This window comes from Etheostoma cragini, chromosome 8 (genome assembly GCF_013103735.1).
Source record: "Etheostoma cragini isolate CJK2018 chromosome 8, CSU_Ecrag_1.0, whole genome shotgun sequence".
Classification (NCBI taxonomy): domain Eukaryota; kingdom Metazoa; phylum Chordata; class Actinopteri; order Perciformes; family Percidae; genus Etheostoma; species Etheostoma cragini.
In genome coordinates this window covers 18,440,811-18,457,065 of record NC_048414.1, presented here as the reverse complement: position 1 = coordinate 18,457,065, position 16,255 = coordinate 18,440,811, and the positions used below count along the sequence as shown (strand labels likewise).

Genomic DNA, 16,255 nt, shown 5'->3' with positions numbered 1-16,255 from the left:
TGTCTATAAAATGTCAGAAAATCACGATAGAAAGTATGTTAATTGCAGCCTAAAACACAACCAACAATATTAAACTTGATATGAAACAAAACATTATTTTCATTTGAGAAGCTGGAAGCAGTAAATATTCGCCTTTGTTTCTTAAAAGATCAAAATGATCAGTAATTATCAAAATTGTTGGTGATTATTTTCTTCCGATCAGCTACTGAATTATCAGCAAAATTCTTCTGCAAAAATTGTTTTTTACATTCAATGCTACGTTGTGAAATGTCACACTTTCTACTATATCTGCGCATGGCACCTACTACATGGTAAAGGTGAGGGAAATACTGTGGTTACGGCAAATAAACCATGCTTAAAAGAGTGTATTTAACTTGCACTCCTAACACGGTTCACAAAAAGATTTTTTTAAATCGATCCACTACAGGTGTGTTATGCTAGGAGCAGGTGACACAGCATCGAGCAGAGATGACAAGTGGGCTACAGAGGCTTAGTAGGCTCACGTCTTTCTAACTCCAGCTCCAGATTCTCTTTATCACTTCAGCTCCCTCTGGAAAAACAAAATGCTTTGCATAACTATTCTTACAAACAATTTATTATTAAAACTGTGTATTCACTTCTCCTCATTAGAATGTTTAACCCTTGTGTTTCAACCTTTTTTTCAGACTTTTTTTTAGTTTTCACTAACACCATCTTACTACCACTAGTTTTACAGTACTTTTTGGAGTTCAAGGTCAATAACCCTCATTTGTATAGAATAAAAGCTAATATTTCAGTTAAAAAAGCAGAAATTAGGAATTACTTTGAATAAAAGTTATGATCAGTGGGACATACAGATTACTTTTGTCAGGAAGGAAAGTGATCATTTGTATTTGCAAAGAGCGTTGCATTGAATCCAATCAATTTTTTTGTTTTACTTTGGTTAAAAAGAAACCCATATTTCAGATATAGACATTTGTTAAAGGAGACAAATTTGGCCCGAGGACAACAGGAGGGTTAATCACTTTTCAAAAATCTGGTGTTCCATTGTCATAGAACACCAGATTGTGTTCAAAGTCCTGCAGAGCTGATACTGTGTGCAACGTAAGTTCTCTCCACTGTTGCTGTACTCTCCTGTCATCTTTATATTTTCTGCAGTTTCATCTGTGATGCTGCTCATCTGTTTACTGGCCGGCAGGCATGTCGCATGGCTCAGCAACAAATCTCTTCGTCCCACGTAACACGACACTATGCTGCATCTTCTGTCAAGATAGACAGTATGTACACACCCACACAAACTCCAAACAGAGAAACACGGCTAGAATGGATAGAAGAATCTGTCCCCTACAAAGAACTAATGATACCAAAATAAACCTGAGGGAGATCAAGATGATGTTAAAGAGGAGCTGTCTGGCCATCTGTGGACTTGATCTTCAGAGGGAAAACGTCAGCAGAGCAAAACAACAAACATGTACTCCACAGGGAAGCAGTTGGTGAAGTTGGGGCAACTAAGCTTATTCATCCTCAAGGAGACTTGAGTTACAGTGGCAGCAGGAGCCTCAAATACTCCCTTTCTATTTCAAAACATACTGCAGCAGCATCCCATCTCTCCTATAAATGACAGAGAGGTCAGTGCATACAGCTTCTTATATAGGTTGTCTCAGGTGTGACCCATGTCCTTTGCATTTCGTCCGTGGTGCGATGCATGACCTGTGATGCTCTGCTCCGATCTCTGTTGTGCCCCTGGCTCCCTGCTTGGAGTCGCGAGCCAGATGAGACCATCCATCATTAGGGGAAGGATCCTCATCCTGCTGACTCCTTCCCGTCCTCTTCATGCTGCGTGGAGCCGCGCTGAGCCTTTACCATCTGCCTGCTTCAGGCATGATTTACTCCTTCAACAGTCACTAAGCACTGCTTAAAGAGGAAGATTCAAATAAATTAAATAAAAGTATCCAGAAGTTGTTTTATTTTAATAAAATGGATACACTAGAAGTAACTAGACGTTATAGCTTTCCCACTATAGTAAACAGTGGTATTTCTTCTTCTTATTGAGTCTCCCAGGCAACACACTCACTCACAGATATGAGTAATATGCATGTTCATTTCTTGATTACTGTAATTGATTCCTCGTTTGGTCTAATGTCAGAAAATGGTAAAAACTTACTGATATCTTTGGCATGATGTGTGAAAATACTCTATGTTCAAGCACCCACGGAAAATACTGAGCAGCCACCCACGTGGGCCAGAAGGCTACATTCATTTAAAATTAAACATAGCAGTTGGTTCTAAGCGGAGCTGTCAGTTAATTCTTAATTTCCCACAAAGCTGATCGCAGTTACTTGACAGTTAAACTTCTCATCTCCAATCCTTTCTGGATTTGTGAGAAGTGGCGCTGTCCTGAGTTGAAAGATAGCCTACTTTACAGCTTTATTATCAAGTTAATAGGCGTCTGTGTTTGTTTCGGCGGCTGTCCATTTCCTAAGGTCCTGAAATGGAAATTGCAAATTGAAATGCATTTTTTTAAGGGCTAGTGCCAGTGAGCACTCACGGAGGAAAACATACATCGGCACTTATGGCTGATAGCTTGCCATCAATTTACCGTATACTGTGTAAAATACTAAAACCAAACCCCACAAGATCCGTTATTGATATACAAAACAACCAAAACAACACTTACATAGTTACAACCATTAAGGTAACAGCAAACAGTGGGTTAATCTGAGCCTCTTTACCAAAAAGAGCTGTCTGCTGGCTGACAAGAACACAGTACATGTTGTGGTTTGGGGTTTTGTTTGGGTTCGTTTTTCCCCTTTTCTTTGGCCTCCTTATGTTTTGTCTTTGTTTTCTCTCTGGTCTTATGTTGCTGGTCCTGTCTTGTGTTTCCCTTGTCTTTGTTCTACTTCCTTTTTTATTTTTTGTTAGTTCAGTTTCCTGTCTTGTTTTGTCTTGTCTAGCTTCGCTTTGTTTGTCTGATTGTCCTGCCCCGCCCTAATGTGATTCACCTGATGTCTCACCTGTTCCTCATTACCTCCTTACCTCTTGTATTTAACCCCAGTGTTTCGTTTGTCTCTTGTCGGATCATTCTAGTTAGTTTGCCTGCTTGTTCCTCGTCGCCCTGTGAGTTCCTGTTTCTGCAACAAGCTTCCCTGTGAGTTTCTCCTACCTGTTTGTGTCCTGTCGGCTCCTCACCCTTTCCTCCCTGGACCCCTGTGGATTTTGTGATTTGGTAGTTTTTTGCATTTTTTTCTTGGAGTTTTTGGACTTTCTGTTCCCTGGTGTGTTCTGTTTGCTGTTTTGGACAAAAAATCATTCCTGCCTTGCCTGTCTACAATGCGTTTGGGTCCTCCTTTATGCCGTACCGTGACAGTACAGTTGCCATAAAACAAACCACTAGCTAAAAGTTCTGAAAAAAAAAGTTTCAGTTGAGCTGAGGGGAACTGCAGAGTCTGGTGATCATTTTCTCTTGGATGATAAAAAGAGAGACACCTTTCTCATCACACAGTCGCTTGATTCATTATTACAGTAATGTTAAAATTGTGATAAGCGCAGCTTTAAACAGAGTTGCTGAATCTACAACGTGAATAGCTACGTGGAACAGATTTAAACAGAGACTGCAAACTACACTGACACGTAACACATCACTGCCTCTTCTGTGTGAGTTATGTACCGTACCTCCAAGAATAAGATGTAAGGAAGGAAGGCTTATTTTATTGAAGTGTGCAGAAAAACTCTCTTTTCTCTCTGCTTTACTTAGCAACAGCGGATGCCCTTGTTCCATACAGCACAGCGAGACATCTGTCCCCGTTCCCTATGCAGTCCCCGTGGCCCGACAGATGCACAAGGTCTCTACATCGAAAAGGCTTCAAATTAGACATATATAGTCCTACGCATATTGGTTGTTATATTGGTTGAAACCATGAAGATATTTTATAATGCAACACCTCTTTGTTACTATTACTTTGTCCTTGTCTTTCTCCCTGCCCCTATCTGTTCACCGCAGTCAGTGACCTAGGAAAGAACTCATCCATCTTAAGAGTTTGATCTTGTCCCGCTGTGCGTGGCCTGTCATTACATGCCTGTGGGGGGGTGGAGAGGAGAGAAGTATACATGTCCTCTTCTGCTCTCTCCCTCTTCATCTGAGTGCTCCAAGTTATGCCTGCAGGGCTAAGAAACATCACAGGATTGGAAGACCATCTGTTTGTCAAATTCCCCCAAAACATTTGTTTTCCTGTTAGCGCAGCCTTCTGTCTCAGCGCCTCTCTTCTCCTCCTTTCAGGGCCCCGTCATCTACTTCCCTACCAGAGAGGGAGGGTCAAAGCTCAATCTTTTCTAGTTTTGATGACAAGATAAGCAGTCTATTTTCCTCTCATTCTCCAGCTAATGAGCTTTTAGAGTGGCTCTGCTGCTTACCTAGCTCATTACTGGAAGACTGCCTGTTTCCCAAAAACAAAAAGAGTTTGATCTGACTTTCTATCTCCCTCCCAGACTAACTCCTCTTTTTATTAGGGGGGATTCAGCCTTGATTAAAGGAGGAAAATGGATGGCCATATGTCCACTTTGGTAATCTACTTAGACAACAAAACATGGCAGAAGGCAACAGTTCCTAAGAACTGTAGCTATTTGTGGATATGAGATGGAGGATGCCCATGCTACAGGGATTTGGTTTAACTGATGTTTTCAAAACATTCACATCTGGGTGCTGTTGATTAGTGGACAGTTACCCAACTATGGGATGAATTGTTTTTGGATTAAAGAAGTCATTAACTACAGCTGTAGCTGTTGATGGCAGTTTGGAAGCAAATCCTGTTTAATTTTTTAGTAAAGCTGTATTACATCAACTTAATGGCCCTGGTTGATCTACAGTCTGATTGGTATTCTTCCAGTAAGCAGACGGTTCATGCCAGGACCAAAACGTATGATGATTTACATTGTTGTCCTGGCACTGCCTATGAATTGCTTGTTTCTGTTTCTTTTTTCCATTTTATTGGACAGATGAAGACAGGAAAGGGGGTAAAGAACGGGGGATGAATGCAGCAAAGGGCTGGTATTGGAAGGGTGGGTTGGAGGAAGGGAGGTGCGTTGGTAGGGGTGGGTCGGTATAATCAATAAGTATTGAGGGAAGCATAGTTTGTAAAAATAGAAATTAAATTCTGATGAAACTCATTTAATGAAATTCTGAAACTGTTCCCCCCCCCCCCCCTTGTTGTTGTTTTGCCTTTATTTGATGTATTTCCTGGTACCTAATCACGATGACCCCAAAAATTACTAGAAAGGAATAAAAAATGCCTTATCATGATAAAACATGTAATTTGCACCTCCTAGTAAAAAAAGAATTCCGGTAGTATGTAAGTGCACTAAGTCTGATATTGACAAAAAACGTTTTAGGAACTAAAGTTTGGAACACTCAATGGGGGCTAAAAGTGCACATTACTGTCTTTCACAGCATGACGACACACTATCATAAATACATGGAGCAGGACGGTGCAGTGCGGAGATGGACCGGGCAGGACAGGGAAGTGTGGGGAAGGACGGAGCAGGACGGGGCAGTGCGGCACATCATAGACATGAAGTGCAGGAGGACTATTTTAGCCCACCTCATCAATCAGTAAAACAAGCCACTGTGCATACAGACACATCAGATGATCAGCTGATGAATAGATGGATAGAAAGACAGGAAGGCAGACGACGGCAGCCAGAGAGGTCCATTATGAACAACTATGGGAAGTCTTGAATATATGATGGGGAAAAATGTGACTCAACTTGTTATTAATGGATGTACAGCACAGCCAGGTCAGGAGATGAGTACAGGGAAGGCGGCATCAGGTGCACCACAGTCTGTCCTCGTGTAACTCATCTATAAACCATCAACAGCCTCCCATTATCTACTGTATCCGTTTAAATAAAAAATAATTTTAATAAATTTGACTATCAATACACAGTGCTGTCAGTGATTTTTAACTTATGTTGGTGTGTACAATTTTTTTTCCATGATTTATTTGGTGCACAGGTACACTCTCAATGTCTTTTTTTAGAATCCAAGGTTTTCCCAGGACAGCTGGAACACACACTCTCTATAAAAGCTCTGTATGATAGGTGGTTTTAATGCAATTTCTGAGTAGAAATCATGTCTAAATCTAGCTGTGACTCTGCTGGACTCAGATCAGACAAGAGTTTTCCTTTTGCTTTGTCAGTGTCAAACGTTTTCTGCTTAATATGCTCCAAGACAGTCATTAATTTCAAAACACACTGTCAGTAACAACACCAGAACACATGTTGAAATATAAATACTCTATATTTGAGAAAAATATCATGATAAATATTTTACATACTGAAGAGTGTACACACAATTTTCCATATGTGATATGTCACACTGTGTACTATCACAGACTTTTACATCTTATGGTAACCATCATGGTGTTGGCATGACATTTAAAAGATCTGGTAACTGCTAGATTTGGTTTCATAGATCCTGTAAATAGATATATATTACTCAAAGAAACATTAAATGAAAACTAAAAGTCGCACAAATCTTTTTACAGACTGTTTTTTTCGTAACTGATAAATAGTTTCATGCTACAGGAAATATATATATCTTGCATCTTGTAGAAGTAACAGTCCCTCCCCAGAAATGGCAAGCAATCTATTTCTTATCAGTGTTGCAGTCGTAAGGCAACACACATGTTCCAGAAACTGGGGGAGTGATTATCACAACTGGGCAGTGTGTGTGTTAATCGGTGCTATCGCCCTTGAAATGAAACTGCTACAGGGAGCACAAATGTTGAACTAAATCCAGTGAGGGTGCTGTTTGTTTTCCGAGAGAGACAATACAAAGATACAGATCTGGTGATAAGACCAATATAGAACAGAGAAATAATGCAATTTCAAAACAAAACTGTTATTCAGGGTAGAAGGAGATAAGACACATGCATCCAATAAGGCAGCTTACAGATGTAATGTAAGATAACTGGAATTGAAGAATACATGTAATGCCACATGTGAAGTGAATAACAACATGGAAGGGCACAGAACAATAAAGCTTGCACTCATAGCCACATATCATAAAAGTCAATCAGTAACCTAGACACTTCTTTAAATGGAAGTTTGACCGATCTCAAAAATATTTGAGATGTGTTACAGCACCAGCAGAAAAAAAACTATGAATCCAAAGACTACTTCTTAATGTGGCACGGTAAGGTGCATCCATCAAACACATAATCCCAAAATATTAAAAAAGAAATTCTGACTAAGGTTTGTAATTTTTATACATACACATATATGACATAAATTGATATCTATTAATTATGAAAAGATAAAAACAAACAGAATTAATTGCTTTTCTTTTGAGATTTTTGTTAGGGAACATACATTTATTCTTTATTGTTCGTTAGATGAAAAGACCAATACAACTGTCGTGTCTGACAGTTAGCTTAGCATAAAGACTGGAAACCTGTGGTAACAGCTAGCCTGGCACTAGATAAAGGTAACAAAAGCTACCAACCAGCACCTCTGAAGCTAAAGCTTTACACAGACTAGCAGGCTAGCTATTTACCCATTTCCAGACCTTATGCTAAGCTAAGCTAACTGACTGCTGGTTATAGCTTCACATTTACCATACAGACATAAAAGAGGTATTGATCTTCTGATCTAACTTTTTTGCAAGAAAGACAAAAAAGTCAGCAATTCCAAAAATGTCACACTAGTGCAAACGGAGGTAAAATGGGACATGATACCCATTCAATGTTATATTTATAAGGCTCTTATGGATTATTATGAAAACCCAATTCGGAATTTTCTTTCATTTACAATATACATATTTTACATGCTGACCCTGAGAATAATAGTAACATCTACTAAGATGCAATTCTGCTTCCTTTACAAATGTGATCCTATGGCTGAGGCATGCTGGATCCAGGAGGAGGTTGTCTGCATGATGCAAACCATAACCACTACAACGCGTACCTTCAACAAGATGGTTACTAAGAGAAACTAAAAACAAATATGTGACCGGAAGATTTAATAAGCAGGTGAAAAAAATAAAATATATAGGCTCCCGCTCTACTAGGTGAGCTAACCAGGCGCCAGTAGAGTAGTTTATTTACTTAATTAAATCATGCCTGGGGAGAAGTAAAAAGAAACCTGCACTGACTACTGATCAGCTCCTGCTACACATTCTCTTTGTCCTGCAGTGCTTTTGGTGGAAGAAGCACAGCTCTTTTTAAATTAGTGTTTTGATTATAAACAGAAGTGGACATTTTTGCATTTTGGAAGGTTGGAATGGATAAATCCAGTTTCAATGTTTCTGTCCTCTGTTTAACGGGGCATTTGTAGGTGAATGAAGACGCTTCAAAGATTGCCTCTCCAGGAATTACAAAACATGCCACGAAAGGGAAAATAAATACTCTAAATTAAAGATGTATTGGGGGTTAAGACAGAGGAGAAAAAAAACGTTTTTCTTTTAGCTAAAGGGAGGGTAAGAAGTGGTCTTTCATTAATTTTTACCACCATGGATTTATATATGTATTTTAGCCATTCCTGGATTTAGTTAATAATTACATAAATAACTATATGCTGACATTTTAAACAGTCCCTTAAGTACATTTCTTTAGGACTAAACCAATCCTGACCTGGCTACATTTTATAAACTAAGTATTTGATGCTTGGGAGTCAAAAAGTGGGCAATAGGTGTGTTTCAATAAAAGATCAAACATAAATATAATTATATTCCTGCTGCTCATGTTGATTTTAACGTTACTTATCCACAATGCTTATGAGTAATTCTCTCCCTGTTACTGTCTCAAAGAACAAGAGTGCTTTTTGAAAAACAAAAACAAAGAGACATCACAAAATCAGAAGTAATGGGACAAGGACATGTGTGATAAAAATGCCACAAATATTAAGTAATATTGTGTCCTTTGAAGTATACAAACCATTTTGTGACTGAGGTACAGGCAAAGCATCGCAGTACTTTTCATTGTCTTTCACAAACTTTCCTGTAGACGTGTATTGCTTGGCAGTTAAGCCACAAAGCAGAGTCATAACACAAAGATTGATGTCCTATGTAGTTACCATGACTTGGTGCAAGCACAGTGGGCTTTGCTAGGCGCTGCAGGCCAACGGCGAAAAATCTATTTTGGCTGCACAAACACACCAGCAAGCACGCTACACACACACAAACACACATACATACACACGCACACACAATGTACATGTGGAGACTCATCAGTCAGGCAGTAGATTCCAGTGCCGCGCTGGTTGCTACAGCTGCCAGTACAGCAGCACAGAACCACTGTTAGTGAGCTGCCAATGTGAGTGATGTTTCCCTGTCACAGTTTCCACTGCACTTCCAGGATCCAGTTAATGTTCAACAGAGAACACATAAATAGTATGAAATGCTAGAAATTCCCCAAACTACTGTCTTATCTTACTAACAATGTAAAGCCAAACGTTTGGCTATAAGTTTGACTGCTTAGTAGTTTGTTTAAGTCTGAAACTATTTGCTTAATTGCCCTTGAAGGTAAATAGTTTGGGTCTGCATGACACCCATATGCAAAATACTTTGAAACCAGGCTGGACACACTTAATCTATGTTGACTTTGGTTTTTTCTGTTTCCTTAATGCTAAATGTCTTACATGATATAAAATCAACGTTGCAGTTGATTGTTTTTTTGTTGTTTTTAAGATATTTCTTGGGGCATTTTAGGCCTTCAATGACAGCTGAAGAAGTGAAAGGGAATAGAGGGGGGAATGACCCGCAGCAAAGGCTCATTGCACCGAGGAGTAAACCTATATATACATGAGCGCCCACTCTATCAACTGATCTATTAAGGGTGCCCTAATAGGTGCCCTGTTGATTTTATTAAAAAGCCTTGCATGATCAGACTCATTAAAACTTAAACATGAGCCCTGGTTTTCGCCATCCAAAGCAACAGCCATGTTCAACCTAACTTGACCCGTGTGTCTTGGCTGTAGAAAAGGACTTGCAGCAGGATGGCCACATCGATTAGGATCTGGACTGAACCGCAAACCCAGAACTGAGCCGGGCTTTCGTTCATCACAAAGTAGGTTGTCTTGAAGATGTCGCCGGCCGTCCACAGCAGGACCATCGTCACACTGTAGTAATGGAGACACAGGGAGACACGAGGATATAAGGACAGAGACAATTAAGGAGTTTTCTCTTAACCAAAATTTGGGAAAAAAGCGTAGGATATAGACTGTACACAGGTGGAAACAGCTATAGTTGGACTTTGTTTAAAGTTGACAAACTACGCTCACCAGCTAAAGTGCAGGAGCAAGCTGGAACCAGCTGCCAACAAGCAATTTGTTGTATTTTAGTAGAACACTAAATGCAGAAAACTGACAGTACTGTGTACATTTTAATACATGTTTATTTATCGCAAGTAATAGCGTTATTGTGACATTCAACAACCTTCAACAAGGTTTAATTATTTTCTCAAGAGAATAATAGTCTTCAGTCTTCACAATGAACACAGTCACAGAGTGACCAGAGTCCTGTGTCTAACACACAGCACATACAGTCCTTATATCCCCGTGCATCTCTAGTGCGTCAAGAATGACTGGAGCCGTCATTTTGTCTGAGAAATCAGAGATTTATCTCGTCTGTAGAATGCTTCATGGCTCCAACTTTGCTTACGGTGGAGAAATGCATAGTCATAACATTTTTAGCTGTCTCGAACACTGGAGGACTTATTTTAGAATATACACATATTTCAGAGGCACATTAAAGGATTTACTTATAATGAAAAAATCCCTTAAGAGATGAAAAATTACTGAAAGAAAATCATTGTCTTTGTAATTTTCCCATTACAGATATGTCATATCGGATATTTTACTCACTTGACAAAGCCAAGTTGTTGACTCTGTCAAGCTGTTTTCAGTCTTTATGCTAAGCTAAGCTAACAGTGTGCTGGCTTTAGCTACATACTTAGATACAGACATGAGACCGGTATTAATCCTCTCATCTAACTTTCGGCAAAAAGCGGATAAGAGGCCATAAAAGTAAAGTTTAGTATTTTTTGTATTTCTTTTCAAACCCGTGCATTATTTTTTTTCTACTTTAATTTGGACAATGTTCCGGCTGATGTTCACCAAAAAAAGGTAAAAAGTGCACTTTGACTGATTTCTGAAAGCAGCTTGATTTTGTTCCTCCTGTAAAAGAAACAGCAGGGCGGCAGCACACATCTAAGAACAGGGTGAAATGATCCCACACAAATGGAGCAAGGGAAAGAAAGAGAAAGAGACACGCAAAGATTGACTGTCTCAGAGACATAGAGGCTGAGAAGAAAGACACTTGTCATGTGCCAAGCCAGCGGACTGATGCCAACCCTGAAGGTGTCCTCTGAAACTTTATCACTACTTCTTGTCCACTTGTAGTTTGTCTTCATCAATCATCCATTTTTCTTTCTTTGCTTCTACCCCCCTTCACTATTCTTTTTGTCACTCTCTCTATTCATTTACCATTCCGTTTTTTTAACTCTTACCCTCCACAGTCGCTGCCCTCACTCCTGCTCTCTGCACCCTTCTCTATTCTTGCTCTCTGTACACCAAATCCCAAAAGAATGAATGTAATATGCGTTTATTCTTTTTCTTAAGGCTGACTGGGCCTGGGGACAGAGCAGGACCATCATTCTTCAATGAGACATCTATTGTAAGGGTCAGAAAGGGGTGATGGAGAAAGAGCGAGAGGGAGACAGAGAGCGTGCAGAGGACAGCATTTATCTAGCAAGCAGTGAGAGAGACCGGGCGAAGACAACCTAACCTCCAGAGGGAATGAGCAGGACCTCTGTGAGAAAAACATGATGATGAGTGCGTATGGGGGCAGAGGAAGCCTAATGAGTGTGGGGACAGCTGTCCTGTGCTCTCCTTGAGCTGTCCTTGCAGAGCCATGTCACTCCTAACTCTCCCCGGGCTCCCTTCAGGACCGATGAGAAACCCAAACATTTGCATGGAAACAGTCCTGCCCTGGCATGGAAACCAGGACATTATTATTCAACATATCTGGGAATGTATTCAATATGAACACTGCATGTGGAGTTGAAATGTTATTAACAGCCCAGACTGATGCAGGCTGAACACGGGCTGTTTGGAAGTTAAACTCACAATTGTTACAATACATGGGACAATCAAGCTGCACATCTGGACCCTTTCACATGCAATAAACTCCAAACTGACAAACTTTGAATTGAGTCATTACCTGCCATAAAACGGACTGATTTGCACTGGGAAGTCAAACTAAAATGAAAAATAGTTTTTGCTAACAAATCAGTACATCCTTGGTGTTATTTTCTTTCTTTTTTTCTGTGTACTTATTTTGTCCAAATCATGATTACCAAAAATAAAAGAAATTTAAGTTTATTTATTTAGTATTTTGTTTAGTTCAGACTGACAATGTCGGTCGTTGTAATTTGGTTGGTCTAATATCTGTATGGGCGGGCACTAAAAATAGTTTGCTATAATCACAAGTGCACACAGTCACAACTTTGATTTTGACATTCTGTGACTCTGTACAGTATAAGTCCAAGTTGATCAGAAATTGATAACCCATTGAGTATGTGGGACAAAAACAACACTGAGGGAGCAGAAGCTTACAATGACTAAGTCAATAAAACAAATGAAAAGAAACTCATGTGGAAATCGGTGCCAATGCTAGCACGCTAGGCTAACTAGCAGCACTTTCTAAATGGAGCTTCCCATTATCAGATGTCTGATGTCAGTAATGAGGAACGTCCACACACAGACCCTGTTGCCACTAATGCCAAATTTCAAAAAAACTATTTCATCTGCTTTTGAAAAATGTGCACAACGGCTGTAATCATTAGTATCAGTATTGTCGTTTACTGTTCCTAAGTCTCACATTACCAGCCCTTCCTCCATAGAGCTCAACAGGAGGGTCTGGCTAGTGTGCTCTGGTTTATTGGCATTTCATTAAACCAATCACGTCTTCGGTGGCGGACACTACGACGGTGCTGCTGCAAAATAGCCTCGGGAAGGACCAACCTGTGTTTTGGTGGAATGTGTACCTTCAAAAGGTGTTTTATTTATGCAACAGATAACTCCGATTGGACAGATAGGGCCCTATCTTGTACCCGGCACAAAGCCCGGCGCAAGTGTCTTTGCTGTTTTAAGACCGACGATGTTGTTAATTTCCCATCCCGCGCCCATGTCGTTTAAATAGCAAATGCACCTGCGCCCATCTTTGCGCCCATGGGCGTGCTGGTCTTACAGGGAGGTGTGTTCAGTTGAATTCTTGGCGTATTGTTATCTTGATGCAGCAGAAAGTCATTGCGCCATTAACCAACAAAAACCTGGTCAAGTCAATGCATGTCATTGTTATTTTACCAGCGCATTAGTAAAATGCACCTAGGCTCGTGCAGAGCGCACACACTATGCTTGTTACACAGACACACACACACACAGGGAATCACAGCAGCAAACACACGCAATAAATCCGCCATTATAGTAGCGAAGATACAAACACGCCTGGCTTTTAAAGGGAATTGGAGATGACAATCTGTTTGGTTTATTGCATTTTATGCCCAAAACACCTATGAATTACTGAAGCCTGATGCACCCATCCTTTTTTCTGCCATCAAACTAGCAAAAGTGGATTATGACCAAAGACTATACAGTGTATGATTTGGACACGTCTAGCTAGCTGTCTGGATTTCCCCTGCAGAGATCTGAGGACCAGTTAACCATAGTCCTCATAAATCCACCGCAGTTTAAATTCCAACTGGAGGAAAATGAGGGACATCCGGCTGCATATCCAACGACACCAGAACAATCACGGAAATTAAACGTTGTCCATATATACTTACTTTTCCTTCCACAAAAAGAACAACACTATGCTAAAGTTGAATTGATAAAAAACATAGCTTTGATCAGCACACTAAGGAGGTTTTCTGCTACACGTTACTTGGTGGGTTACTAATGGGGGTGTGCAAAAAAACGTTTCACATTTGTATTGCAAATCAACCCCACAGATTCAAAATCAATTCATAGAATTCCAAAAATCAACTCATAATTTTTTTTCAGTTTGTAATGGCATGGATACTATCAAATGGAGAAAGTAACTACATTTGCGTGCTGCGAATCGTTTTTTTAATTGAATATCGTTTTTTAATTGAGAAACGATTTTGAAGTGAATATTGAGTCTAAAAATCAATATCAAATGGTGACGTTTTTTGAATGTTGCCCCCCTATTGACTAACAATGACTAGTAGCTTATGGAGGCTTATGTTAGCACACTTATATTGCTGTATAAAGGACATGGGACTGAGTCAGTTTGACTGACTTTGGGGCATTGTTTCATTACTAACCCTCATCTCGTACTTGTTACTTGTGCCTACAGTGGCCTTAGTATTAGTACAGAAATTATTTAATTGATTGATTTCATTCTGAAGCTTAAACAAATCTACAAAAAAAGCCAACAAGATAAAGCCAGTCTCCTCCTGTCAACACACAGCTCCCAGTGTCCTCCCTCTGTGGTCCTCCTACCTTCATATTAACCATCTCAGGTTTTAGCAGGAGTCAAGAGATAACCAAGGTGCGCTTGTTTAGAGCATCTCTTGGTTTCCACATCTGCTCCCCTAACAATTTTTTGGGGTAAACACAACATATGCGCGCTAATTTAAAATCTGCATGCTTTTACTTCTCTCTCTCTAAGCTGCCGGTCTCCCTCAGGGAAAACACTTGCTTTTTGTTCTACTGAAGGTTTTTTGTTCCACAGAGCGTACCCTTCACTGAACTTCAGACTTCTTATTTCATCAGTCTCCTCATCTTTTCCTTTCACTGCAGCACTCTTTTCTTTTCCCCGTTGTACCGCTCAACTGTCATCTTTACTTTCATTGCCTCTGTCATCCCTTTACGCCGCTCCTTTCTTCTCCATAAAAGGGAATGAAGTTAGTCACTTTTATCTTCTTCTGCTGCGAACCACGATAAAGTCAAATAATAAGTAGTTTCATTTTACAGCACAGTAAGCTAGCTGGCTGGAACAAATCCTTAAAAAAAACTCGTAATGAGGTTATATCTCAATCAAAATAGTGGAATACAAATAGTGTAATTTTATTTTCAAAATTCAAGCACCCGTTTGAACACGGGAAAAAAAACTATTTTAGTACACAGACAAAAAAATCATGCTATGTATTCCAGCAGGGAGTGTTCATAAAATGCATCGTCTGTCTGACCCATTTCAGTAAACTAGCCTATGCAACTGTGTGTTGAGCTCTCTGTTTTAGCTACAGAGTGAGGCATCTTACTTTTATTCCATCTTTGTTGGGAGTTGTACATGTGCAGTAGCTTGGTCAGGACTACTAGCCAGCCAGAAGCAGATTATGAGGGCAGCTAGCCTTGACAAGCATTACAACGTGTATTACAAAGTGATGCACGTTTGTCACGGACGTAAAGGCTGGACTACAATAGAGCAGTTTGAAGCAGTTTTTGTTTTCTGTTGGAGACAGTAGGTCCCTTTTGGGGTGGACTTTGGGCTTTCTGACTTTGCAAACCAATAACAAGCACAAAAAAGATATGTCAAAAATTAAGGAAAGGAAAAAAGCCAAGAAGCATAATAAGAGCACTCCAAAAATCAGTGCAGAGCTTTTTGGCTCGCACACACTCTCCCCTTTGGAAATTATAGCTTTTCTCTATGTGATGTAGAAGGTGTGCTTTTAATGTGAAAGTCCTGTTCAAGCTTTATTTCTTAAAAGAGTGACATCCCTGACACATGTTGGTCCATTTTTGACTTGATTTTCTGAAGAAAACCAATCTTGTGACAGAAATTGGACATGGTTACCCTATTAAACATATTTTCATATTTGGTGGTGGTTAATTTTTATTGTATAACAAAATTAATATGAGTAGTAGAAGACAATTAAGATAGCCTGCACATGCACACAAATCTGGTTAGAGTTGCAAATCAGTTAATAGTAGTGAAGACGAGGAAGAAGATATAAAAATAGAAATGTTTAATCTACAAAGATGAGGGGAGTTTTTAATTCAGTGACTCCACTGACATTTTTGTTTTCAAATTTCACACATACTTTTACAACATTGTCTCTTCTGTCTCTTCTACAGCCCTACCACCTTAATTTATTCTTTATCCTCCTCTCAGCCTCTGCTACCCTCTCTGCCTAACCTTCCCTCCCTCGCCCTCCTAAATTCTCCGCTCTCGCCTTTGGTTAATTTCTTTGCTCAAGAGACGGCAAACACCATTAACGAGGATGAGTCATTAACTATGTAATTAAGGAGGGGGGGGGGGGGG

At 39.8% G+C, this 16,255-nt stretch overlaps 1 protein-coding gene across 2 annotated transcripts in view; it reads right to left on the bottom strand.

The window, feature by feature from the left end:
* Positions 1-8,223: 8,223 nt before the first annotated feature.
* si:dkey-246g23.2 (solute carrier family 66 member 2) overlaps positions 8,224-16,255 on the bottom strand; it is a 62,680-nt gene continuing 54,648 nt past the window's right edge. For both annotated transcript variants that reach the window (XM_034879259.1, XM_034879260.1), the window contains exon 5: positions 8,224-10,089. In XM_034879259.1, the coding sequence (XP_034735150.1) occupies positions 9,915-10,089 (175 nt within the window). In that variant the 3' untranslated portion in view covers positions 8,224-9,914. The remainder of the gene's footprint in view (positions 10,090-16,255) is intronic.